General features: G+C 41.0%; 1 protein-coding gene across 4 annotated transcripts in view; it reads right to left on the bottom strand.

Annotated features, from left to right (window-relative positions):
- Positions 1-25,705, bottom strand: part of LOC120525687 (kelch-like protein 29) — an 810,846-nt gene that overhangs the window by 34,435 nt on the left and 750,706 nt on the right. For all 4 annotated transcript variants that reach the window (XM_039748201.1, XM_039748199.1, XM_039748200.1 and 1 more), the window contains one exon: positions 8,408-8,601. In XM_039748201.1, coding sequence (XP_039604135.1) covers positions 8,408-8,601 — 194 coding nt within the window. The remainder of the gene's footprint in view (positions 1-8,407; positions 8,602-25,705) is intronic.

Here is a 25,705-nt window from a genome sequence, read left to right as displayed (position 1 = left end):
CACACCTCACAATGTCCCCCACAGCTCACCCCTATCTCCATGACAGTCTTCCCTATTTTATGTCCCAGGCATCCTGTGTAATTTGGAGATACAGCACCCTCTGCTGCTGGCAGTCCACTCAATTTGACCTGGCCACATACAGTTAGGTCCATAAATATTTGGACAGAGACAACTTTTTTCTAATCCTGGTTCTGTACATTACCACAATGAATGTTAAATGAAACAACTCAGATGCAGTTGAAGTGCAGACTTTCAGCTTTAATTCAGTAGGTTGAACAAAAAGATTGCATAAAAATGTGTGGCAACTAAAGCATTTTTTTAACACGATCCCTTCATTTGAGGGGCTCAAAAGTAATTGGACAAATTAAATAACTGGAAATAAAATGTTCTAAATAAATAAAATTTCTAATACTTGGTTGAAAACCCTTTGCTGGCAATGATAGCCTCAAGTCTTGAACTAATGGACATCACCAGATGCTGGGTTTCCTCCTTTTTAATGCTCTGCCAGGCCTTTACTGCAGCGGCTTTCAGTTGCTGTTTGTTTGTGGGCCTTTCTGTCCGAAGTTTAGTCTTCAATAAGTGAAATGCATGCTCAATTGGGTTAAGATCGGGTGACTGACTTGGCCATTCAAGAATTTTCCACTTCTTTGCTTTAATAAACTCCTGGATTGCTTTGGCTATATGTTTTGGGTCATTGTCCATCTGTATCATGAAACGCCGCCCAATCAATTTGACTGCATTTAGCTGGATTTGAGCAGACAGTATGTCTCTGAACACCTCAGAATTCATTTGGCTGCTTCTGCCCTGTGTCACATCATCAATAAACACTAGTGTCCCAGTGCCACTGGCAGCCATGCACCCAGCCATCACACTGCCTCCACCGTGTTTTACAGATGATGTGGTATGCTTTGGATAATGAGCTGTTCCACGCCTTTTCCATGCTTTTTCTTGCCATCATTCTAGTAGAGGTTGATCTTGGTTTCATCTGTCCAAAGAATGTTTTTCCAGAACTGTGCTGGCTTTTTTAGATGTTCTTTAGCAAAGTCCAATCTAGCCTTTCTATTCTTGAGGCTTATGAGTGGCCTGCACCCTGCAGTGACCCTCTGTATTTACTTTCATGCAGTCTTCTCTTTATGGTAGACTTGGATATCGATACGCCTACCCCCTGGAGAATGTTGTTCACTTGGTTGGCTGTTGTGAAGGGGTTTCTCTTCACCATGGAAATGATTCTACGATCATCCACCACTGTTGTCTTCCATGGACGTCCAGGTCTTTTTGCGTTGCTGAGTTCACCAGTGCTTGCTTTCTTTCTCAGGATGTACCAAACTGTAGATTTTGCCACTTGTAATATTGTAGCAATTTCTCGGATGGGTTTTTTTCTGTTTTCACAGCTTAAGGATAGCTTCTTTCACCTGCATGGAGAGCTCCTTTGACTGCATGTTGTCTGTTCACAGCAAAATCTTCCACATGCAAGCACCACACCTCAAATCAACTCCAGGCCTTTTATCTGCTTAATTGATAATGACATAATGACGGACTTGCCCACACCTGCCCATAAAATAGCCTTTGAGTCAATTGTCCAATTACTTTTGAGCCCCTGAAATGAAGGGATTGTGTTAAAAAATACTTTAGTTGCCTCACATTTTTATGCAATCTTTTTGTTCAACCCACTGAATTAAAGCTGAAGGTCTGCACTTCAACTGCATCTGAGTTATTTCATTTAAAATTCATTGTGGTAATGTAAAGAGCCAAAATTAGAAAATTTATGGACCTAACTGTATATATGGCCATACTTTTCACAGTCCAACTGCTGCCACAAACGCTGAACTGCCAAGTAGCCCCCATTCCTGGCTGGTTCCCACCTCACATCATCAAAAATATGAGTAAATAATTTGGGCTTGAATAAATGGGTTTAGAAGCCCCGTCTGTATGTTGGTGTCACTATTAAAAAGTGGTCTTTCCCAAGTGGGACGCAGAACTCCTTGGATATGATTTGGCTGAACATTGTTAAAAATATTTCTGGATTCTCATGAACAAAGAAAGGGAAGACTTCTGCTAGCTGGCCTTAACGGTCACAAGGACTACTGCCAGGTCGTGGAGCACCTTGTAAAAATTCCGAGTTGCACTTTGAATTTTTTAACCTGTAAAGGAAGCTGCAAGGCTGAGATGAAGGTGGGATGCCAACTGCATTATTGGTAGCTGATGAAAAGCTGGTGTCTAAAAAATGAGAAAAAAGAAGCTGTGTTCATTCTCACCTACAATATGAAACCAACAATGAAAGGCACGTTGTGTTCCTTGTGGATTGAAATTTTGTTTTCTCTCCTTTTCTATACCTGGCCATGGTGGAGGACCACTTCTAAGAATGAGCATCGTGTACTTGGAAGACCATACTTCTGCTTGGGACCTTGTTGATTGACAGCTATTTTTATTACTTGATGAAAAAAAGAAGAGCAGAATACAGTGGCCAAACAGACAGCATCTCCAAAAACAGTAAACAGCGGCTAGCGCACACATGCATTTCACCACCTCAGCCTCTGTAAATGGCTGGTGCAGTTGAACTTTGGCCTTATTCTAAAAATGCTTTCAGGAGTTTAGTTAATACTGTTTAGCACAAAGGTTAGAGTGCTAAGCAACAGCAGCACTGAGTGAGGACCAGCAGCCACGCAGTAAGACATTATGCTGAGGCCGGCACACCCGAGATGGATGCCTGTTATTGATGAGGGAACAGGGGAAGAACTGCACACTTTCAAAAATGTATTCCTTAGTAATGGAGTATCACATGAATGTGTAATCTGAAGGGACTCGCACAGTTTTTCTTAATCTTACAAATGCACCATTATTGTCACGCAGCACACAGCAATCTTTTCGTTCCAGACTCCTTGTATTATACCACTATCGATGTTTGACGTGGCAGCTAGAATGCGATCCCTCATTTCCTCAAATATCAAAATCTGCAGAAGAAAATGCTAAATAACTGCAAAACTTGGTGTGTACTACTTTAATATGCTACTTAGTTACTGAGTGATACATTTGTGAAAGTGCTCTATCCTACAGTATTTTCTCCTCTACTTGCACTATCATTAGCAGTGCACTTTTGCTATCTGGTTTTCAGTTGTTCATGACAGAATAAGTAATGAAGGAAATAAAACTAGCAGACCCCCGTGACTCTGTATTTGGATCCAGCGGGTTAGAAAATGGATGGATGGATGGATGGAAATAAAACTATGTCTGTTCTCCTTTGACAATAATGGCCTTAGCTGCAATCCCAATAATCTAAAAATTGAACTGTAACCTCTAGCTCGCACTGGATACATTTACTGACAACTCAAGCAAGGCACCACGCCAGACCACCATCACCACCATCATCATCACTTCAGTAGCGGCTGTTTTTTGTTTTTTTTAAACTTTACTTGAGTTAGCCAGTTGCCCCCTTATTGGGTTAACACCCATGTTTTTCATATCCTCCAATCACATCTTTGGTTTACACCCTTGGTCTCACTCCTTCCACCTCTTCACCCTGTCACCCTCTGCGTTTTGTTCCACATATCCAAATCTCCATGCTCAGCATATCACCTTTCAGCTCTACACCAAGTGTTTCTCTTAACTCTGCGTTCACTCTCCTCTCATGCCATGTAATTGCTGTATTAGTCAAGTATCACACTACTTCTCACATAGCTTCATAAACTTTAGCCATCAATGCCAGAGAGTCTCTTTTGAAAGTCACATGAACAGCTTGATAAAATATACAAAAACATACTATAAATTAATAAATATTAAAAATAAAATGTATATATAGGAAATGTTGAAAGGTAGAAGTATTGTAACTAATCCCACAGTGTGCTACTTGATGACACTCCTAAACACTTTAAAGAATTGCTGTACACTCCATAATGTATGGGACATAGCAATGGTAGGTATATTAAAACAGTCATATTTAATACTTTGTTGCATATCCCTTGCATGCAATGACCAGGTGAAGTCTGCAAATCACAGACAATCACCAGGTGCTGAGTATCTTCTCTATTGATGCTCTGCCAAGCCACCAGTGCAGCTGTCTTCAGCTCCTGCTTGTTTTGGGGGATAGCCTCTTAAGGTTTCCCTTCAGCATCTGGAAGGCATACTCAATTGAATTTATATCCAAATATATTACTTCCTTATTGATATGTTTTTGTTTAATAGGGTGAATATGATGACTTCCTTGACATGTTTCACTAGAAATGGACTTCATGCTTCATAACCAACGGCAGCCCATAAACCAAACTGCGCTCGAATTAACCCTCGTCAGTACCAAGGTAGATTGTACACATTCAGGGGACTTTTCTCATGACTTTCTACACACTCCTGCAGCTTATTGTGACCATTTATTTCTCCCAAAAAATGTGACCAGAAACTCATGTGAACACAACAAAATGAAACGTCACAAATGGGAACTGTGACAGGTCTCAAACATAATACAACAGCATGAGAGAACCTGCCCATTTAGAAATATTCCCAGAGTGCTGTGTAGTTTACCCTGACAGGTGAGCAGAGGCTATCTCCTGTAAAAGGCCTGCTCCCAAATCTGTTTGATCGGCAGAGTCTTGAGGGAGATCTGTGTGCACAATTAATCAGTAATGCATATGTTAACATTATATATATATTATATACAAATAACTGGCATCTAATACAATCGTCAGAATTTTCAATTACACCATATTATAGATTTGTAGCTGTACCACTCTTTTCTACCACATCTCAAATACAAAATCCTCAAAATCTAACTTAAGATTCAGAGTGAAGTAATGCTAATGGCTTCACTTTCACGTGTGGATACCTCAAAACAGTAAAAACTGCCCAGGGTGACCAGGAGTGGCAGTCTGGATGTTATTTGGTAAAAGAATGTAAACAACCATGTCTGAAACAGTGAATTGTTAAAGGGCCATTCAGAAAAAACAACTGAGGTTCCAATGAGCAGCAGAGGGAACAGGAATCCGTTTGTCAAAGTCTGGCTTGGTGGGTCAGTCTCAGGCCTAATGGACATGTAGGCTAGGCAGCATTCTCAAAATAAGCATTCTTATGTGGCAGACTTCACAAGTAGCTTGACACATTACTTTGAATGCACACAAAGATGGTGGTGTCTCATAGTTAGACACTGGAACAAATTGAAGTGCTAATTAGAATTCTAAAGAAACGGGATTCTTATTTCCTATGTTGTAATTAAGGAGACACTCCAATTTGCTGATCCTAATCCACACTGCCATCCTTCTGAAGGTAACCTCATTTACAAACGATCGCAAATTGTTTCAGCATGCAGCCATGCCCCAGGAGTAGAAACGATGCAAACAGCCGAACTTCTTGCTTACCCAAAAGGCCTTAAAACGCAGCAAACAAAAGACCACTGCCATCTGAAAGATAATTGCTTCCTCTGTGAACTCGTGAGTACAGCAAAGGGTGGGTGCAGCTGAAAGAGCCTACAAGAGACGTGTCGGTAAGTACAGCCGCCATCCTGCTTAGCCCTGCTGTGGCCTTGTTTATTTCAGCATGTACTGCCTTTTATGACAAGAATATTCAAATCCTCCAAACGGAAAAATGAACACATCTGGCACTATGGTTCACTGCAATTAAAACGGATTTAACCTTCTTGCTCAGTACACAGTCCATATTTGACAAAATAGCATCTTGCCATGCAAATAATTGCTTAATGTACAAACACAAGAATAGAAATACATTTGGCATTGAAATAAAAACGAAGTCTCAAACTTTAGCAGACAGCATGGCTATGCTGTTAGACAGGCACCGTGCTAATGCATTCTGGGCTCGCTCACAGATTTATTTTTTCTGTTGCTTTGTGCATTTCACCCCCCTTTGTATGTGTTTGAGTGTTGGAATGATGTAAAACCTGCAACATTTCACTTTGTGTTCACAGATGAAATAACTGTTTTCTTAGAAAGAGAACCTAGTGCCCACCGAGCAATTCAGCTCTAGTCCAGAAAGAAGCCACCAGAGAATCTGAACACAGCTCAGCGAGAACTACGATGCAGTAAGGGCACTGGTGTGATGTGTGAAATTAAGACCAACAGTAGTGCTCCCCAAAATACCAGCTTCAGCTCCATCTGCACAGGATTAGGCTCACCCTCTAGATGACCCTCCATGTACGCCACCAAAAGCCAGCCATTATGTATAAGATTCTGTTTTTATGAGCATCCCTGAATGTAGGTATGGTGGTGCAAGAAATAATAGGCTTATTAGAGCACAAATCCCAGACTTTAACTTGAATTGATTCTATAAATGGCCCATCCTAACTAAGCAGCTACACTAACAAGGGTATTTTCTAGGGATGCATTATAAATCGGACATATTCATATTGGGATAATGGGAAAATAGATTAGTATTGTTTCCAAAGTCGGGATTACATCCCATAAATGACCCAAATCCATTAGTTTAAGTGTAAATTTCAGCAGTGGGAGAGTAAATTGTGACAGACAGACTTTATAGTAGACCTCATGAGATGGACCTGGGAGGCAAAGAGGACTCATCACTGTCTTCATTCAGTGTACTGAAGCAATCAATAAGATGTTAAGTTATAAAGCATGATGTGTGGAGTACAAGTCAAGGGAGGTTACATTTAAGCTATAAAACACACTAAGTGAGGACTCACCTGAAGTACTGCGGGCATATTTACTCTCCATATTACAACAAAGACATGCCAGAGTTAGGGAAAGTCCAAAAAAAAGTAACTAGGGAGATTCTGGGACTGACAGATACAAGTTATAAGGAAAGATTGAAATTGAAATTTTGAAAATTGTGACAGGAATTAGTGCAGTGGATCATTTTGTAGGTGAATAGGATGGGTTCAATGGCCTGTTCTCGTCACAGTTGTTATAATGTGATGGTATGTAAAAACTGCAAAGTCTTGTAAAATGTTTACTTGCCCGCTCCGTTTACTGTCAGTCCATTTATATTGTTTTTACCCACTCACCTAATTCAGGGTTTCAGAGCCTGGCATTAGTGACTGTTGGATGGATGGCCAGTCCACTAGAGGTCATGCTCGCTCACCCATACAGGTCCATCTCAGATTTAACCTGCTCTGCTTTGGTTTGTGTGAGGCACACGGAGCTGTGAGGCTGACCACTAGACCAGCACACTTCTAGCCAAGGACTAAAGAACTAGAGCTTGGTAGGATGAACATCAAAAATTGCGTGCAATTTTCAAACATTTAATTGCTGTAAAAAGTGTATAGCTTTTGTGTTTTCAATTATTTTACATGCACCAGATTGCACACCAGTCATGTAATAAGGCAAGAAAGTGCATTAGAAAACAAATCAATGTTTAGAAAAGGGTTAGGCAGGACAACAGATATCAAGCTAGATGGATGGATGGGTAATATCATGAAAAACCCTGAAACACAACTTCAAGAAAAACAAAATTTGGAGTTATGACAAAACTTATAACACAACAAGAAGAAATAGCGAGCCCGCATTCCTGTGGAATATTGATGTTCCACCCATCATCAAATGCACCAGGGAAACCGCTAAATAAATGTATCCAACGTTAACATTTTTGATAATCCACAATAAATGGAAACTGGCCATAAAATGACTCCTCGACAGAGACGTTGGGGTTCAGCTCTTTCACTGAGATGGCAAGGTGGACCACAAACTAATGAACAGAATATCCGAAAGACAGTCAGCTATTTTGTTGCTAATTTGTTTATTCCACTGAGTTTTTATTTAAACAAACCTGAGGATTTCTGATCTTAGATGAAAAAAAGAAAAGTGACTCCAAGTAAAAAGACCAAATTATTATCTAAAACTCAAAAAGCTTTAGCCAACCTCTGAGTGGCAGCAGTTGACAATTAAAGGGTTTTTCAAATCCTGGCCTGTCTAGCTTACATGGCCAAGATGATCAGCATACAGCAGGGAATTCAATTATTATTTTTTTTTATACCTGTGGAAACACTTCCGTGCATAAGTAAACATATTACTCAGGAAATCTATGAGGAGTGGTGGTGTGTCATTCCCCATCAGAACGCTACCAATGCACTTAATTATCTGCTTTCCACACGTCCGCCACACTCCTCATCTAACACTCGCGGCTTCAGCAGATGGACTGAAAAACAGTGCCTTGTTTTCATAACACAAGCCACACGGGACCCTCGCTGAGTATTTCCATCATTAAATCGAGCGGGTCTGTTTTCGTCAGGATCACAAAGGCCTCTCTTTGTTAAGAATGCATCAGCGTCAGTCTCACTAATTTTAACACAACTGTCATGCACAAAAAGCAAATATTCCACTAGGCTGGCTTGAAAATGCAATTTCCTTTCAGGAGACGTAACAATTGAAGCTGAGCTCCATATGCGTGTATGTGACCTCTCAGGGGTCCATGTGACTATTGTGACCATAAAGGTAAGAAATCACCCTGGGCTTACCTATCATGGGAGATTCGATGAAACTCCACGTGTTTGTCTGAGGGATGTAAGACTGCAAAACCCCTGCAGGTCGCCCGGCATCATTCACACCCCCGAACACGTAGATTTTTCCACCACATACAGTGGCTGCAGCAGAATGCACAGGTTTAGGAAGTGGTGACACTGTCTCCCATTGGTTAGTGATTGTGTCATACCTAGAAGAAGACAAACAGACAAAAACGCATTACTATTTACCCAAGTTAAACTTCACGAGCCTAGTATTACACTTGACTTTTAACGATGTGCAGTCCAGAAGGAGACATCATTTAGGTGTCAAAGTAGGTATTGCAACATCATAAGAAACAAATAGCAATAACCTGTTTGGTCAGCTAATGCCCACACTGTCCCCAATTCTCATCCAGATGCTTGCTTAAAAGCTGTCAGGTTATCCCAGTGGACGCCGCAACTTCTTGCAGTTTTATACAAACGTTTGTGGGGAAATAAAGTTACTTAATTAACACTCCTAAATATAACTGAGAGGGAAGCCAAGGTGACCACCTAAGGAGCAGTTCAGAGGGGATGCTTAGCTTAGGTGCCTTTCTTTAATTTAAAAATAATAATAAAACCTCAACAAGGAACCCATCATTTATACAGTCTGCTTAATTGAATTCAAAGGTGCAAAGTGATATGGCCTGGACACAAAGGGGCAAGCAACCCTGTAAGGGTCAACAATTCCCCATTAACTCATGATGGGTCAACCTAAGGCCACCTCATGTGTTTGGGATTTAGATCAAAAGCCTAGGGAAAAATTGGGAGAACAGGGAAAGTCCACAATGACAGGCTGGGATTTGTGACTTGAGGGTCTGTGGCAAGTACATTTTACATAAATAAATAATGAGCTCACATTTTCAGGTGGGGCATAGGTAGCATAGTGGACTGGCTTCAGAGGCAGATGTGGTGGCAGGCATCCCACATCCACAATAGGGATTAACCTTTTCCCTCATTAGCTGGAGGGAGTTTTAAAAAGGGACCTGATGCTCAAGAGAGGAAAGCATAACAGAAAAAGAATACAAAGAACAGACCCGTGAGTGAGCACAGTATCAGGTGCCCAAGCCAGCTCAAAGAAGAACAGCCAGAGTGATTGGCAGCCCCGTGGAGAAGCAAATGCTCAGTGCTCCAGGAATGGATCATTACCCACAGATTTAATGGAGAAGTGGGTACGATGGTGAAGGTGCCCTTCCTATGTATCTCAAAGACCTTAGGAGAGCATGGGGGAAGACAAGAACACAGTTGGCTCTTAGCGGTCTGGCAGACACCAAAAGAGGCAGCCAAGATGGGACTTGAAAGTGAGGACCGCAGCTGCTGGGGTCTTCAACGGCTGAGCAACCCACTGGGTGGGCTAGAGGATGTGCTGGGCTCAGATGAAAGAAGAGTAACGACCAGATGGCTATGTGGTTTTACACCGGTTGTAAAGTGAGAATATATATAAACATATATATATATATATTTTTTTTAACTTGCAGACTTTCATGAATTTTATTTTTTTATTTATTTAAGATAGTCTGCACCATATTATGGACACTTTATTTTGATGTAATAAAAAGTACTAGATACTTTGCAACAACCCCTTGCTGACTGTGTGAGGCTCATCTTTGGGTACGACTAGCAGTTCAGGGTTCAAGATACTCCTGGAAGCAACCAGGGGTCATGGATCTGACACTGACCATCATAGGTTTGGAGTTCAGGGCTCTGGAACTGTGAAGTAGATCCACTAACCTGAAATAGCAACCTGCTACAATAAACTGAAAAACAAGCCCTGCCATGAGATTTACATGTATTAATTTGGCTGATGCCTTTATCTAAAGTGACTTACAACATTTGAGATGCATTTGGCAACATTTCTTTTGTTTTTATAATTGATGCACAGAGGTCACACAGCATCAGGAGTGGGATTTGAACCCATGACCTCAGAGTCACTACCATGTCACACTGCCTGCAGTCTGAGGAGGACGTGGCTCCCTGAACAGAAACAGACATTTATTGTTCCCTCTTAATTTAATTTGTTCATTACCTTTAATGTTGCACTGTGTGTGTCTTTCCCTCTCTCTATTTTTTGCATTTCCTAAATGCTAAACTGACCCTGTGCTGTCAGATTCACTTGGCAATGCTTTGGAATAGCAAGATAGGCGAGCAGTCCACTCTGAATGCATTTTTGATGTACATGAGAGAAGCCCAATTACAGTTTATTGTACTTTACATTGATAAATATTTCTTAAAAATGACCTGCAGGTTGTAAGTTCATTTCTCTAGATGATTGTGGTGTAGCGGGTCCACAGCTCAAGTCAAAAAGGCTACTTTTTAAATAAATTCGCCGGACTCGCAGCTTAGAGTGGGGTCGTGGTAGTGTGACCGGAGCGGTTCCCTGGTGATTCGTGATGCGGACGTGTCCTCGCTTAAGTGCAATGGCGAGGAGTCGTCCACATCCATATTTGTTGCCGGGAGCTGCTGATTGCCACACCTAATCCACGTCACCGGATCTTATAATAGAAGAGCAAGGCGGAGGAGAGGGGAGAGGAAAGAAAAGAAAAAGAATGGGAGGTTAATGGAGAAGAAAGGAGAAGGGTGGAGAAAGCTAGTGACAGAGAGAGAGAGAAAGTGATTGTGCGAGCACAGACTTGCGCTGTTTGCAAGCAGCTGGGTGAGACGAGCCTGAGTGGGGTGTTTGGCCGGCACCCAAGGGCTGACGGTAGTGATCGCTGCTGCTGAGCGCTTGTTTGGAGCAGGAGTGGCCGGGAGAAGGTTGGCTCGCTGCAGCAAAGGCAGCGGGAGAAGGGGACTTGGGAAGTGGAAGCCCCAGTGTGAGCGTCCTGGTCGCTGGGGAGCCCAAGTCTCAGTCTGGGTGAGCAGAAATAGAGCCAGGGATTGGAAAGGCCACCAGACCAGAGAAGGGAAGAAGGTCAGCTGCATGTAGGGTGACTCCCCTGGCGCATAGCCTAGATGGAAGAAACAGGGGAGTCACCAGTAAAAGAATGCACCGGGCTTTGTTTTAAAAGACTGCTTCCAGACATTGTTTTAACCTCATTGTTTTCAAAGGATTTTTTCTAGTGTGTTTTTAACCTCCACAATTCACCGATTTTTATGGATTATTTATTTATTAACTTTGATGCACTGCACTTTAATTTGGACACTTTGCTTTTGGTTTGTTAATTTTAAATAAGAGCACTTTTGCACTTTAAGCACCATGCCCTTGCTTCATTGTTGTGCCTCACTATCCAGCTCATCTGTGACATTACCGATGGTGTCGGGTTCAGAGCTCCCAGAAGCAAGATGGGAGCATGGAGCGGAACTTGCATTGTCACAATGACACACAATGCAGTGTTCTTGTCAGGGCCATCTTAATAGCATCACAGGCCCCCGGGCAAGTTGTGAGCTGGGTCCCTTGTTTTGATAGCAAAACCATTTCCCATACTTAACGTTTGTGCCCTGGTATCTGTGCAATCCGTGACATAACCAGTAAAAGCTGTGCGTAACAGGACATCTAATTTTAAGACATTATCGAGCTCCATCACAGCCATGTGGAAAACGTCCTCCTGCCATAAAGCCAACCTTTGGGAAGTGTGAGCCAAAACCTGCTTATGTGTATAACAGAACAAAACATGCCATCTTTAACCAATTCAAACAAATGCCTGTGTGTATTCCAAAAGTAACTGGGATAACTAACATTTCTGGGAAATGAAAAGCATTTCACTGATTTGTATTCTAAAGCCATAAAGGCTTTCCAAATACTTGATATCAATACAGTGTGATTAAACAGTGGGGTTTTGATTACCCAGGCAACCAAAAAAATGTCAGCTAATACAATTCTGAAGTGTTTCTTATGAAATAATAAGTTGTACTGATGAAGACACAGTGGGGAATTAATTGAAAGCACATTGACCGAATCACAAACATCCAGGGGAGGCCCAGAGATGACACTTGACGGCCTCTGTGTTTGTGAGGTTAAGTCTCAATCAGCTTAACTGTTACTGAAATTGAACCTGCGAGTATAATAAATATACATAATGCACTTACACATGTCATATACAAATACATGTGTGGCACATGTCATATACAAATACATGTGTGGCACATGTCATATACAACTACAGTACTTATATTTATTACATCCACACACATGCATTTAGGTGGTATTTCAAGACTGCTCATGTCTACAAGGTCATTCATTCCATCCATGTCCATAACCACATATGACAATTTCACACCAGTACTGTGTCTGCGTGGGTGTGTGCGTCAGTGGGCCATGCAGTGGATGGGCGCCCACCACAATACTGACAAGACAGGCTCCAGGATGTGCTACCCCAAATCGAGTTAGGTAAGAATACACCTAAAATTCCAAAATCTTTCTTTACGAAAACAATGGCTTACTATTAGAAAGAACGTCCAAACAAAGAACAGCACCTTGTCACTGTAGCCCACCTCTCTGCTGCCCACATGACACACAACCAGCATATGTAACTGTACTGCATCAAAACTCGGGACTGTAAAATAATTCGGTTACTATGTACTGGCTAACCTCAGCCACTCTGGCCATATACTGATGAAGCCAGTCTTTTAGAAAAGCCCAAACATGGGAGGCTGAATAGGCCAAATTATAACAGCCCCCTGTGTGCATAACAAACCTGCAGGTGTCAGGGCTATCAAATATCATAAATGAGTAAAATTGGCTCAGCTCTGAAAAACTTCACACTCTCCTTATTTATCGGCCTCAGCGCATGCTTCTTAAGCTGGCAGACGCTTAATTGTGTCCACACCCTCATCTGTAACACTCAAACACGCGAGTCTAAACATCTGCCTATTTCTAACAAGTACCCCTTCATAAGCTCCACTCAAGCTCTCAATTAATTGAATGTCTCCTGCACTACTGAAGTGAACTACATTTAACGTTTAGGAAAAGTATCCCTTGTTTTATTAACTTGCATCTTTATTGAAGTGAACGGGAAAGAATTTGGCTGAAGTTAATATGTAGTCAGTGTAGAAATAATGAGTTGGGGGGCACCATTTGCCTTCAATAAATGCTGTGAAGTAGGCTAGCATTTTGTGCACTGGAATCATTGTTCAAGAAGAAAAGCCTCCAGAGGTCTTTGAGAGGTAAAGGGGGTGGAAATCTACTTTGCATTTGGCTCTTCAAAACATCTCATAAAAGCTGAATGATGTTTAGACCTGATGATCTGAAAGGCCATGGAATACTTTGAGTTCATCTTGGTGTTCATGAAAGTACTCTTGAATTCATTCAGCCATTTTCATGGGACCACTATCATTCAGAAATAGCAGGACATCATTAGGGCCTCCCATTCTTTGACTGTTATACACCCATACAGAGATGTCACCAGACAGAATGACTCCCACAAGATGGCTGTCCATTCCATGTTCAAGAGTTTAGATGAAAGCACCCATTAATTTCATCCAAATGTTAACCCATCTAGATCCAAGAGCTAAAATGAGAGATGACTATATTACTTTTCTCCATTGATTTGGGTTCAGGTTTTGTGCTCCTTCCACCAGGTCATGTGTCGTTGTGTGCTGACCTTGGATACAACCGTTTCCGACCGAGGGTCCTCAAGCTTTGTGACGCTCATGACATACAGTTCTAGCTGGCACCAAGTCAAAGAGCTGGAGTCTGCATTGTGCAGTACTTTTGTGGCATTCAGTAGCCATACTGGCAAAAGCCCAACTATAACTGTCAGTGAGTTTCAATTTGCAAATGCTGTTTGTCTTTGCCAGTGCAGTTCACTCAAGTTTGTCATGTGCTGTCATTATTTTTGTAACTCATGCACCTAAAATTTAGGCACCAGCTATGAGTTGCCTTGTGTTGCTCTGAAAGCTCCCGTATTCAACTTCTAATCGTCTTTAACGGCTGTCTTGTACTGTTAATCTGCAATCAAACTAAGCTGACTCGCCTCTGGAGCTGATAAGTTTGCAATGGCCTTACCTCAAATTTAAACTCCTTTTTCATGTGATGCTTTCATCATTTCCATGACAGTGTCCACCATTCACACTTGTTTCAATGCAATGTAAATGAATTAAACTCCTAGATGGCATTTTCTAAATGTGACTTGCTCTTTTGTTCTGCGTGGGTTTTCAAGCTTTCTGCTTGTTGTCCCTTGCCACATTTAAGTCTTCCATCACTGCACACGCTGTTATTACCGTCGGCTAAGCTTTAAGAGCTTAATATACAACTGTGGATACTGAAGGCACGCAGTTAATGAATCTGTGAGCCGTACCTTTATTTAACTGGGGGGGATACAGATGGCAAATTGGTGTAACTTAGAAAACAAACAATAGGGGGCAGCAGTAGGTGCAAGAAGCCTCCTGTTACAATGATCCCCAATAGATAAATCCATGACAGGACATGGCGCTTACAGCAACAGCCACAGCATGCCACACGACTCACTTATCCTAAAGCACGAAAATTGATTTTAAATTCATGCTGTAGTAATGACTTATTTTGTGGAATTGCTAATTGTTAATAACTTAATCTGAATGAATAAAATATAAAACTAATTTGAAACAACATGAAACTTTGCCCCAGTCTATTTTGTTTATTAGTTTTTTTTTTTTTTACTGGTTTACTGGTGAGCGAGACGCACTGAAGTGTTCATCTTGCTACAGGACATTATCATGTTCTGAGTATTTTTTAATTAAATTTTTAATCCCTTAAATATGTTTGCTGTGTTTGTGCTATTATCGACCAGCAGGCAGCTTAAGTCGGGGGTCCTTTCAGTTTTGTTTCCCTCTTCTGTTGATCAAAAGCCAACTAATTGTTAACAAGCTTCTGACCTCAAAACCATCGCCACCTATTTACATCGAGCCATAAGACTGCACCTTTGATTTTGGGGATAACAGTTAAGGAGGCGTTATGGCACAGCCTCTACAATCCATTTTGGGAATGTAAATGGACAACACAAATGTGGAAAGGGACATAAAGAAGGATATGTTTTGGCTCCTGTGTGAGGAGCACAATCTGGGACTATAGGGTCAAGGTTAAGGTGAAGAAAGGATAGCTCAGAAGTGACTTTCATACTACATGCTGATCCACACTGACCCTGAGATTGACGGGAGGCTCAGAGAATACACTGCTAAGACATTTCCTGAAAGATGTCTGTTTTCAGAAGACCTGATTAGGTCGATGATAGCCAAGACATGACCAGACTCAGGCCTGGAATGAGACTAGCGACAAGGGGTGTGTTTGTCACACATGGTGCTTCTGCCTCCAGTCATACCTCGTGTTGTACCTGAAACACAGATCTCCCTCTTCTAAGAATCCATCCAATAATCCTAAAACCTGACTTGCCATGTATGTCATAAAGTGAGTAGTCTGGGAACAATTGGGGTCTCACACAGTATATTTTTCAGAACCCAGTGTGTATATGTGAAATGGCCTATAGGTCCATATAGATTCTTCATGCTAGTGGTGTTTTTAATGTATGTCCCATTAGTTCTTTCAGCACCACAGACCTGAATTTGGAGGAGTCACATTTAAACATCTAGACACATGTCTACGGTGCCCCTCGAAAGTGGCTTCCTTATTCAAAGTTTTAATTAATGTCCTCTTCTAGGATAATGACCATGGTGTGACCTGTGGTTCAATGATCCTTAGAGCTATGCTGTCTGGACAAAGGGAGGAGCTCAGACAAACAACAGTCCATAAATGACCTTCAGGGTGTTTCAGAAAAAATATAAAGAGAAAGTTGGATGGATACTGAGACTAAATTCTAGAGCAGGTACTTGGTGGATGTAGTGCAGTATGGGTCAGTCTGGGTGCCTCCCATGATTACAAGACCCCATGGTAGACCCAGCACACTCTGGAGAGGTAATTTCTATCTGGGAAATCATATGTGTTCAGCTTAGCTTGTTAGAAGTGAAGTGAATGTCCATGGCTAGGGCATAACTAAAGTTGTGATCACCTTGGGCTGAGGCTTCAGTGATGGTGTATAGCACATTTGCCTAAGGAATTATTGCTTCTTTTATTTAAAACAATGAAGTCAATAAACAAAACACTTTCAAATAAACAACTATTTCCGATTGATAATTTATCAAAATAAGTAATGAGGACTGTATTCAGTTGGAATGTTTCTCACATAATACACAGGGGTGGACTTAGGACTTCAAGTGGAAGACTTGAAATGACCTCTGCTTTAGAGTCCTGCATGAAGAATCCACTGCATCCACTGAACAGTGTCATCTCCAGGCAGAGGAGTAGCTTCAGTGAAAGACTTTTGTCACTGTCCTGCTCCACTGACAGACTGAGGACATCGTTCCTCCCCTACACTATGTGACTCTTCAATTCCACACGGGGGAGTAAATGCTAACATTATTCAAAGTTATTGTCTGTTTTTACATGCATTTTGATTATTCTTTAATTTAATATTTTTTTTTGTTTTTGTATCAGTATGATGCTGCTGGATTATATGAATTTCCCCTTGGGATTAATAAAGTATCTATCTATCTATCTAGAGCACACAGTAAACATAACATGAAACAGCCCAAGGGAAAGACAAGGCCAAATTCCAAAAATGTCCAATTCCTGCTTAACTGAAGTCAAATTTTAGTTGAAATCATCCAACTGCAAAAATTCCAGTCTTTAATGAACAGGAAAATTATGCTCCAGTCTAAGACCAGTGAGTGAAAAGTGAGAAAGTCCACCCTAGGATGCGGCCCATCACTGTTGCTTTTCCCTACACTTGTATTTTTATGACGACCACAATGATTGTCATTCTTTGCCTCAATGAAAAGTCTTGTGCTGTGAGACGTGTTTGACTGATTTTCACTGATGGTATTTCAGGTTTACAACGTCAGTAAAGTGGGAAAGTAATATGCCATGGTGACCTTATTTTTTTACATTATTTCCATACCTGCTGAGACCTTCAAATCCAACAAGCCGAGCTAAAGGAAGCAAGTATAGATGGTGAAAATTCCACACTGGTGCAGTAAGCCCAAACCAACGATGAGCAGACCTTGCAGCCTAAAAACCCGACAGATCTTGACTTTTTGGATAATAAATGGTTTACTTTTTGGCAAGGGAAGGAATGGCAATAATGATTACCCTTAAAAGTAAAAGTGCTGCTAAGGACCACACATTAGAAACAGGGGCGCAGTAGTTTTCTTTGCTGAAAAACTGAACAGCTTACATTAGGTGACAAACGGACCATTCTGCTCCCAAATTTGCTTTTAAAACTTGCAGAGGTCACTTACTTCTGTAAGGATATTTTTGTTACAAGCTGATGATTTTCAAATTGTATTTTAGACACTTTGCTCTTTTGTCTGCCCAAAAGCCCACTTTAAAAGCCAAGCGCCTCTGAGAAAGACAGCAAGTGACCTTTAAGTGCCATCCGCTCACTATCAAGGGCAGCAGCTTGAAGGTGAAATCAATGTTGCACACAAAAGAACTGAATTTTTTTCCCCTTTGTATAGATCAATACGAATCCAATAATACATTGTCCGTTAATGAGTTATGTATGATATATATAAAATGGAAAATGTCAAGGATGAAGCTTTTTAAAATTGGAAGATGTGCACAATAACAGAAGCACTTTATAGATAAGGCATTTTACTTGGTTTGGAAGATTCAATTTCAAGGATTGAAGACCACTTAATGTTGAATTAGAGGAAAATTAAAAACTTTGGCCAGGATGTTTTTAAATGACTTGAAATTAGATAGATATACAGACAGACACACAAACACCAGAATAGCTAAAAAGAAGAGACAACTCGTGACTTGGCAGTCACAGTGAGGCATTATACAGGCTTATTGCAGAATAATTTGTTGTTTGTGTCAGAGAGAGGATGCGCAGCATTGTTCATAATGGCACTCAGTTTTGTTTTAATTCTGTCCTTTGCTATGAGCTCCAGGGGGTCCCATTACTGAGCCTGCCCTTTTAATTAGCATGTTGCTTTGGTGGGCCTCTCTTGAAGTGACGTTACCAGCCCAACAAACCATAGCGTGGAAAATGACACTGGCCATCACAGAGTTGTAGAAAATGATGCAACTTCCCACATTAAAGGAATGCAGTCTCCTAAGAGCCTATTCTGGCCTTTCTTTTATATTACCAAATGACATACATATTTGAAAGAGTACATTTTTAAGTTAAGGAGGTTAAGTTAGTAAGAAGAGAGGAGCTAGCAGCTTATACTTTTTGTTTCTCACATTTTTCTTCCCATTAAGATGTCTGAACCCTGCATCTGACTGGCTGATACTGAGTGTTCTGCACGTCCATTTTGATTTCAAAGTAGTTCTTATGTTTACAAATAAGTAAATTCTCATGACAAAGTAAATGTATAGTTTTACAAAGTAGAAAAGAAACAGCAGAAAAGCAGCTCTAAACTGAAATTGACAAGGACATTATTAGTGCATGAAAATAACATGTGGATGGCGCCATTGGGGACTGTCACTACCTACACGTTCTTCAAGTTTTCTTTGATCATGATGTGGGATCTTCTACCTCGGCCAACTGTCCAATTTGTCACACTGTCCTTCACTGTCGCTGTGGTGGCCTTACTAATGAAGAAATGTCATGAAACAGGGAGAAATCTCAAGAACATCGGGGAGTGCCATCAAACTGTTATGGGGTTAGAAAGGGCTTTCTGAAGTACTTATATGGGTGAAGCGCTTTGCGATAGTTGCCAATATTAACTAAATGGAGGCGGACTGACTGGCCGCTAGTATTAATGCCTTTCTTTTGAGCATGAATGCACTGACAGTCCAAAAATGCAGAAAAGTATCTGTTGTCATTGATGGTGTATGTTTCAGGCTCAATACTGGAACTAAACACAGCAGCGGAGGAGGAAGCGCCGCAAAAGCAGACCATTAACAGCTACCTGGCAATGTCCTAGTTAACACACAGATAGTGAGGCTCAGATTTTCAAACTCGGGGAAACTCAGCAGGGTTTTGCTTCCTGTTCTGCCACAAGATTACAAGATTATGTTGAATGGGGGCCTCAGGCCACATCTACTGCACTGTAGCCCTCAAAAGCCCCCATGAAATGCTGATCTCTCTTTGTCAAATTTGCTACGCAGCAGGCAGCCAACAAAGCAGATCTTAATCAACAGTCGAAACTGAGAATCTTCTGCTACCGGAACTGAAGATGATACACTTCAGCTTAATAATGACAAGCCAAGGGCTCCAGCAAAAAATAAGCCTCTAAAAAGAAAAACACGCGTCAACAATCGTACTGTGGACGTGAGCTTGAAAAGGGCCTCGGGGGGAGTTCACTACAAAAGAAAGGGAATGTGTGGGGATATACATAAATACTCAATGTTGTCTGTGTATCTCAAACAAGCTGGCTGCGTAGGTATTTTTATACACACACACATATGTAGAGTATACATACATACATTATATATATTTATATCTATAAATATATCACATACAGTACTTTATATAGTACATTTTTTATACAGTTAATAAAGATGCTTGAAAAATCCCTTCCTGATCTGTTTCAACTGCTGCCATATATGCAACGAACAGCCTGAAGAGTACATTGCTAATTTTAGCCAAATTTACTTCCTCACTTTTAAGATGAGCGGGCTGTCAGGCTGCCTTTCAAAATGTTTCCTCGGGGTGTCCCTGCAGGCAGTGCCTTTTGGGTAATCACAAGGCACTCAGTAAATGCACAAGCAGAGAGCACTAGGCTGATTTCAGCTAATAAGGCTTTTTAAACAAGCACATCAGAACTGACATGCCATCCCAACATTAGGACAGTTCCCCTTAGAAGAGGCGTTCAGCCCAAACCGCTCATTGGTATGAAGCTAAAATCAAAGAACGGAGCCAAGGTGTCTGAGAGGGCACCTGTTGTCACCGGCAAAATGATAAAAGATACCTTATAAGGTGGACATTTTATATGTGAAAAAAGCTCCATCCTTTGTGATTTGCTGAATCTTGGTGTAGATTTTAATGTAATGTAACAGTGGTTGCTACTGCAGTGGTCCCAAGTTCAAGTCTCAGGCTGAGTTTGCATGTTTTTCAAGTGTTTTTGTAGGTTTTCTCTAAGTACTTTTCTTCTATGTCACAAAGACATGGTGTGAGCAAAAGGGTACCGCGGCCATTCCTAAGGTGCATTCCAGCTGTGCTCATGATGCTGCCAAACTAGGCTCCAGCTTACCATGACTCTGCTCATTTTGAAAATAAACATATGAATAAATGATTCTGTGTGTGTATGTCTTTGTTGGTGTTGTATTATTGTTATGGCTCTAAAGAGACACGAAAGGAAGAATTTGATTGTGCTATGTACATATAACAATGGAGCTGAACTTTGTATTTGACCTTCATTTAAATTCTAATATTAACATAAGGTTACCTTGCGTGAGCACATAAGTGACACAACAATTGCATGTTGGACAAAAGTGTGGAGGAAAAACTGCATGGAATTTCTCCACTTTTCTCCATAGCAAATGCCCAAGACGGAAAGAGCAACCCACTAGCAGTGTGCAATTTTCCTGGATGTAACTGTCAATGTGTATTTGTCAGAGCAACTTGCAGGTGATATCCACACAATATGAACAAAAATACACCATCTCTGCACTCCAGGGTCTGCACAGCTCAAATGTTTAACAATAAAAGAAAAATGTGTCATAAGAAGTTGTTCCGCCGTACTTGGGTCATGTAGAGCACAATAATTTTGAATACACAAGCACAACTCAATATTAATGTAAATGTTTACAGATGCTAGTGAGAATACAGTTCTGCCAGATAATTTAGAAACAGTAACTGAGGCTGGTGGCAAAGTAACAGTTCAGGCAAAAAATAATAAATAAATGAACCCCCCTCCCCCAATGTTAGTGACTATAAGAAGGCTGCCATTGAAGGAGGGGACACAATGTGAGCGATGTGACATGAGGAACACAGGCAAACTCTGAAAGGGATTTGAAGTCCAAGCCCTAGCTGTGAGCTGTGAGGCTGCAAGTCAAAGCTCTTCTCCACATAGCAGCAAACAGCAAACACATGAAGTGGGACTTCATGCTGAACTTTACAGCACTGAGCGTGTATCCATTTATGGTTGAAAGGTCCTTTTTATTCACACACCCAGTAATGATGGAGAGAGCACATGGGTTCTGCTGCAACTCTGTATTGTTAAATGCACTACTTGAAACCTAAACTCCTTGGCTGGGGCTGACTGAAATGCATTTAGGAAAATGAAGTAAGGAAAAGAAAAATTCTGACTATTCACAACCTTGGCTATGATGGAATGTGTTCATATTTTGGCTTGTTTATAGGTGCTACATGTTAAAGTGTTACTCTGAAAAGAGTACAGTGGATGAATAACAAGCTGTCTGGATAAGCACAAGGTTATGACTAAGACACTACAAACTGTGTTGTATGGCACAGGCTGCAAAGGGGGCAGCCAGAACTGAGAAGTATTCAGTTTCTCCCTGGCAGACTGGCACCTGGTGCTGCACTTCATTATTCAGCGTGGCCCTCTTTGTCACAGGTCTTTAACATTCAAGCGGCATAATTATGCAGCCTAATAGGAAAAACCTTCCAAAATAAATCCAGTACATGGACCTCGATGTGTTCTTCTGAGCTGCCAGAGAAATGATGAATGGACTAAGTTGTAATGATTTTGTAATCCATCTTGTGCATTACAAAGCCTTTTATGTTTTTGCAAATAATATCTGCCTCATTACTCTCTCTGCAAACTTCCCATTGTACAGATGTGGACCTCTGCGAAACACCACGTTCTACTGTACTGGTGGTTCTTTTTTTTTTAGTTCCATTCCCCTGTGTCCTTAACCTACTTATTCAGTCCAAGCCCCCAATGTGCTGATCTGCCAAACATTCTTGAACCCAACTCACATAAAACAAAACCAGTCCCAGCAGAGCTCATTTCATGCTATACAGAAGTAGAGAACCCAGAAATTCAATGCCGCACTTGCACTATGAACTCTCCCCCCCAGATATGTCCTTGTGATAGCTGAAAGACAATGTGTAAGGATCCTTTCTTTTTTTTACATGTAAGGCTGAAGTCCACAATGGTTAAATGCACAAAGATAGAGATGGGCAGGAACTGTCTTTATAATGATCTGGATTACCTGGTTCACTTCAGTTTGTGACACAATGGCCATCTTTAACTTTCTTTTCCTGCGTTCTTTCACTTGCTCAATTCGGATTTTAGTGAAACTGTCGCCCAGGCCTCAAGGAGGACCGCCAAGGTAAGTCTGTGATTTGATGTTTGTCTAGTGGTGTAGCACCTCTCATAGCAGACAGAATCCTGTCACCAAAATATGATGTGCCATTTTGCGAGCAGTTTTGACTGGCCACTTTAATTCTACCTAAACTGCCATCTGACTGAATCATTGTATCCCAGACTTCTCAATTGTACTTTGCAATGTTGCCTGTTCGTTTTCCTCATAAGACCATTTGACTACTACCACCAAATGACCAAATAGTACTGGCATTAAGGTGGTTGTGTGTGGTTAGAACAACATGTAAGAAAATGGCAAGAAGGTAAATCAACAAAATGCACAAGGAAATGCCCTTTTATTATCCTTTGGGTTCTGGTCTCATGATTCATCCATTATTGAACGTGCAAAATACAATCCGGGACAGGGAGTGCCTGGAGCTTTTCCAGGCAGCAATGGCAACAAGACAGGAACTGGGCCTGTAAGGGGCAGCAGTCCAAATCAGGGCACAAATCCACAAGGCCAATTTCAGAACTATGCACACCACTGGGAGGAAAACAGAATCCATCATAGAAAACCCAATCAGGAGAGAACATCAACACTTCACAGAAGCAATGACTGGGATTAGAATTTGTGGAGTTGTGAAGTAGCACTGCTTTACTGGGTCACCTACTATATGCTCAATGTTCTAACAAACCCTCATCCATCCATCACTTTTCTGACTAGGCCTTTGCAAGTATTGTTTGTAGTTTCCCTTCTCTCACAAGAAGTATATTGACAAGAAAAATTTGGTCATTTAAGTTAAGGATTTTTTTTTTTACATTTTTTTATTAATCCTTTTTCCCATGACATATTGTAAGTCACAATAAGACATTCTTGAAGGGTCCATTTCTTGCCCCCTGACCGCGCCAGATAAGCACCTAGTTCACCTCATTAGCTGCTTTACTAACTCCATTCAGGTCCGAGCTGTTTATTGAGGCTGTCAGAAAGCACACTGCACATTGTTGCCTCCACCTTCACACACATTTTGATTCACTCAGACGCTGTTTAGACATATCAGTGAGGGGGTTGTTGTATTCGGTGTGCTGTGCTTAACCTGGGTGCATGAAATAGCCCGGTTACGAAAGACCAAAAAAAAAAAGAAAAAGAAAGAAAGGCACACATGCTCTACCTGTTGGATGAAAGCACAAGCAATTTACACTAATAAGTCAGACTTTCTCTTTGGTGAAGATCAAAGTAGGACAACTCCATCTCTGTAGTGCTTTCCAGGCCTGGACTGATAATCTTTATATATCAATAGTCTGCCAAATGGGTGTGTATCTGACATGTGGCTGCTACATCCAGGATGAGTGGGCGGACAACAGGCACATTACAAATTTGATCCCATTACTTTCAGCAGCATGGGTGAGTGCCTCTGTAGTGAAGTGGGGTTTATGAAGCAATAAAGAATCTGCATTCACCACATGAACACCTCCTTTAAAAGAGATCTCACCTTTGATCTTTCATTTACACGCAACAGTGAAGAAAAAGTGTCAATGATCTCTGAGGAAATGTAACATTTAACATTTGACTATTAAAAAAAAAAAATGACAGAAAGGAAAGAATGATGAAGGGTCTGTGTATCCATATAGCCACATTTGTCAAGAGAACTGAACGCATATAACTTGCATCACAAAAACTGAAAATTACAAAATGGGCAGGGAAAAAAAATACAATAAATGTAACTGCTAAAAGAGACAAGCAGCAGGCGGCTACAGAATGGATTTGTTTTACCTCATGCAGGTATCAAATAGAGCACAGTGCCCCGAGCATATGGGAAATGCAGTAAAGAAATGCTTTAGAGACACATACTAATCTGTCTGTTTGCCTCTATAGCATTGGACAACACTGATAACAAATAGATTTAGAAATTTTAATACTGGTTATTCAATTTGTGCCAAGATCTCCCACTACATCAGACCTTAGTTCTCATTCTGAAACCTGCGGAATACACTTGAGGGTAGAAGGGCTGAGGCCTGTATCTGCATCATTAGGCATATGCAGGAGGTAACCTTGGACTTGATGCCAGTCTACCTCAGAGCCCTCTCCTGCAAATATTAGGCTGTTTTCAAATGCATCTGTTTGGGTGTGGACTAAGCCATAGGCCAGTATATGCTAACAGGGCTACATTTAAAAATGTGCCTTTTGCTTGTGTTTCTGGCTTTCTGTCCAAACTGAAATAGTGTACTCATTTAGAAAATGCCCCATCAACACTAAGGCTTAATCCACACTAATATAAGTACATTTGAAAATGTTTTTGCTTTAAAAATTTTCTGTTCCTACCAGCATTTTCATATTATTTTCTAAAATAACATCAAGTACAGTGTAAATTTAAAAACACCATGGGCCTCATGTATAAACGATGCGTACACACAAAAATGTTGTGTATGCCCATTTCCATGCTCACATCGCAATGTGTAAAAACTAAACTTAGTATAAAGCCATGCACGTTCTCACGGCAGCCTTGCATACAAACGTTTCTGCTCTGCTTTACAAACTGCCGGCACCCAGCGTCAAAGTAGTGCTACTGTTTCTGTGTGGTCTCCCTTTTTTTTTAGATTTGCATCAGTGATGTGGGATTTATCAAATATACTGAAATTAATTGCATATCATTTACAAATTTAATTCACTTGATTGTAATCATTCTGTAACAATATAATGGGGCACGGAATTAACAAACTATTCCAAATACCATAGTTGCTTTAGTGTTGTTACTCTCAGCGCACCACTCAGAGTATTAGAGCAGAGTATTAACCCATTGTATTTGTGTGTGGTATCATAGCGGCACAGCAGCTGATTGGAAAGCTCTATGGCATGGGTTGTGTCAAGAGGGCAGAGGATTATTGGGATACAGCTTCCAGCCCTTGGAAGACATTTATAACATACACTGCCTAAGAAAAGCCACCAGCATCTGCATGGATTCCACTCAGCCATGCTGCAGTCTATTTGAATTTCTCCAATCTGGAAAACACTTCAGAGCCCTTCCTGCACGGACCTCGTGGCTGAAAAACAGTTTTATCCCAAGAACTCTTAAATGCACTCAATCAGTCCATTAACTGGTCCAGGTAGAACTGCTTGTACTTGTAATTAAAATTACCTCACTG

The sequence above is a fragment of the Polypterus senegalus genome, chromosome 3 (genome assembly GCF_016835505.1).
Source record: "Polypterus senegalus isolate Bchr_013 chromosome 3, ASM1683550v1, whole genome shotgun sequence".
Taxonomy (NCBI): domain Eukaryota; kingdom Metazoa; phylum Chordata; class Cladistia; order Polypteriformes; family Polypteridae; genus Polypterus; species Polypterus senegalus.
The sequence above is the reverse complement of the archived record's forward strand: the minus strand, read 5'-3'. Positions and strand labels throughout refer to the sequence as shown.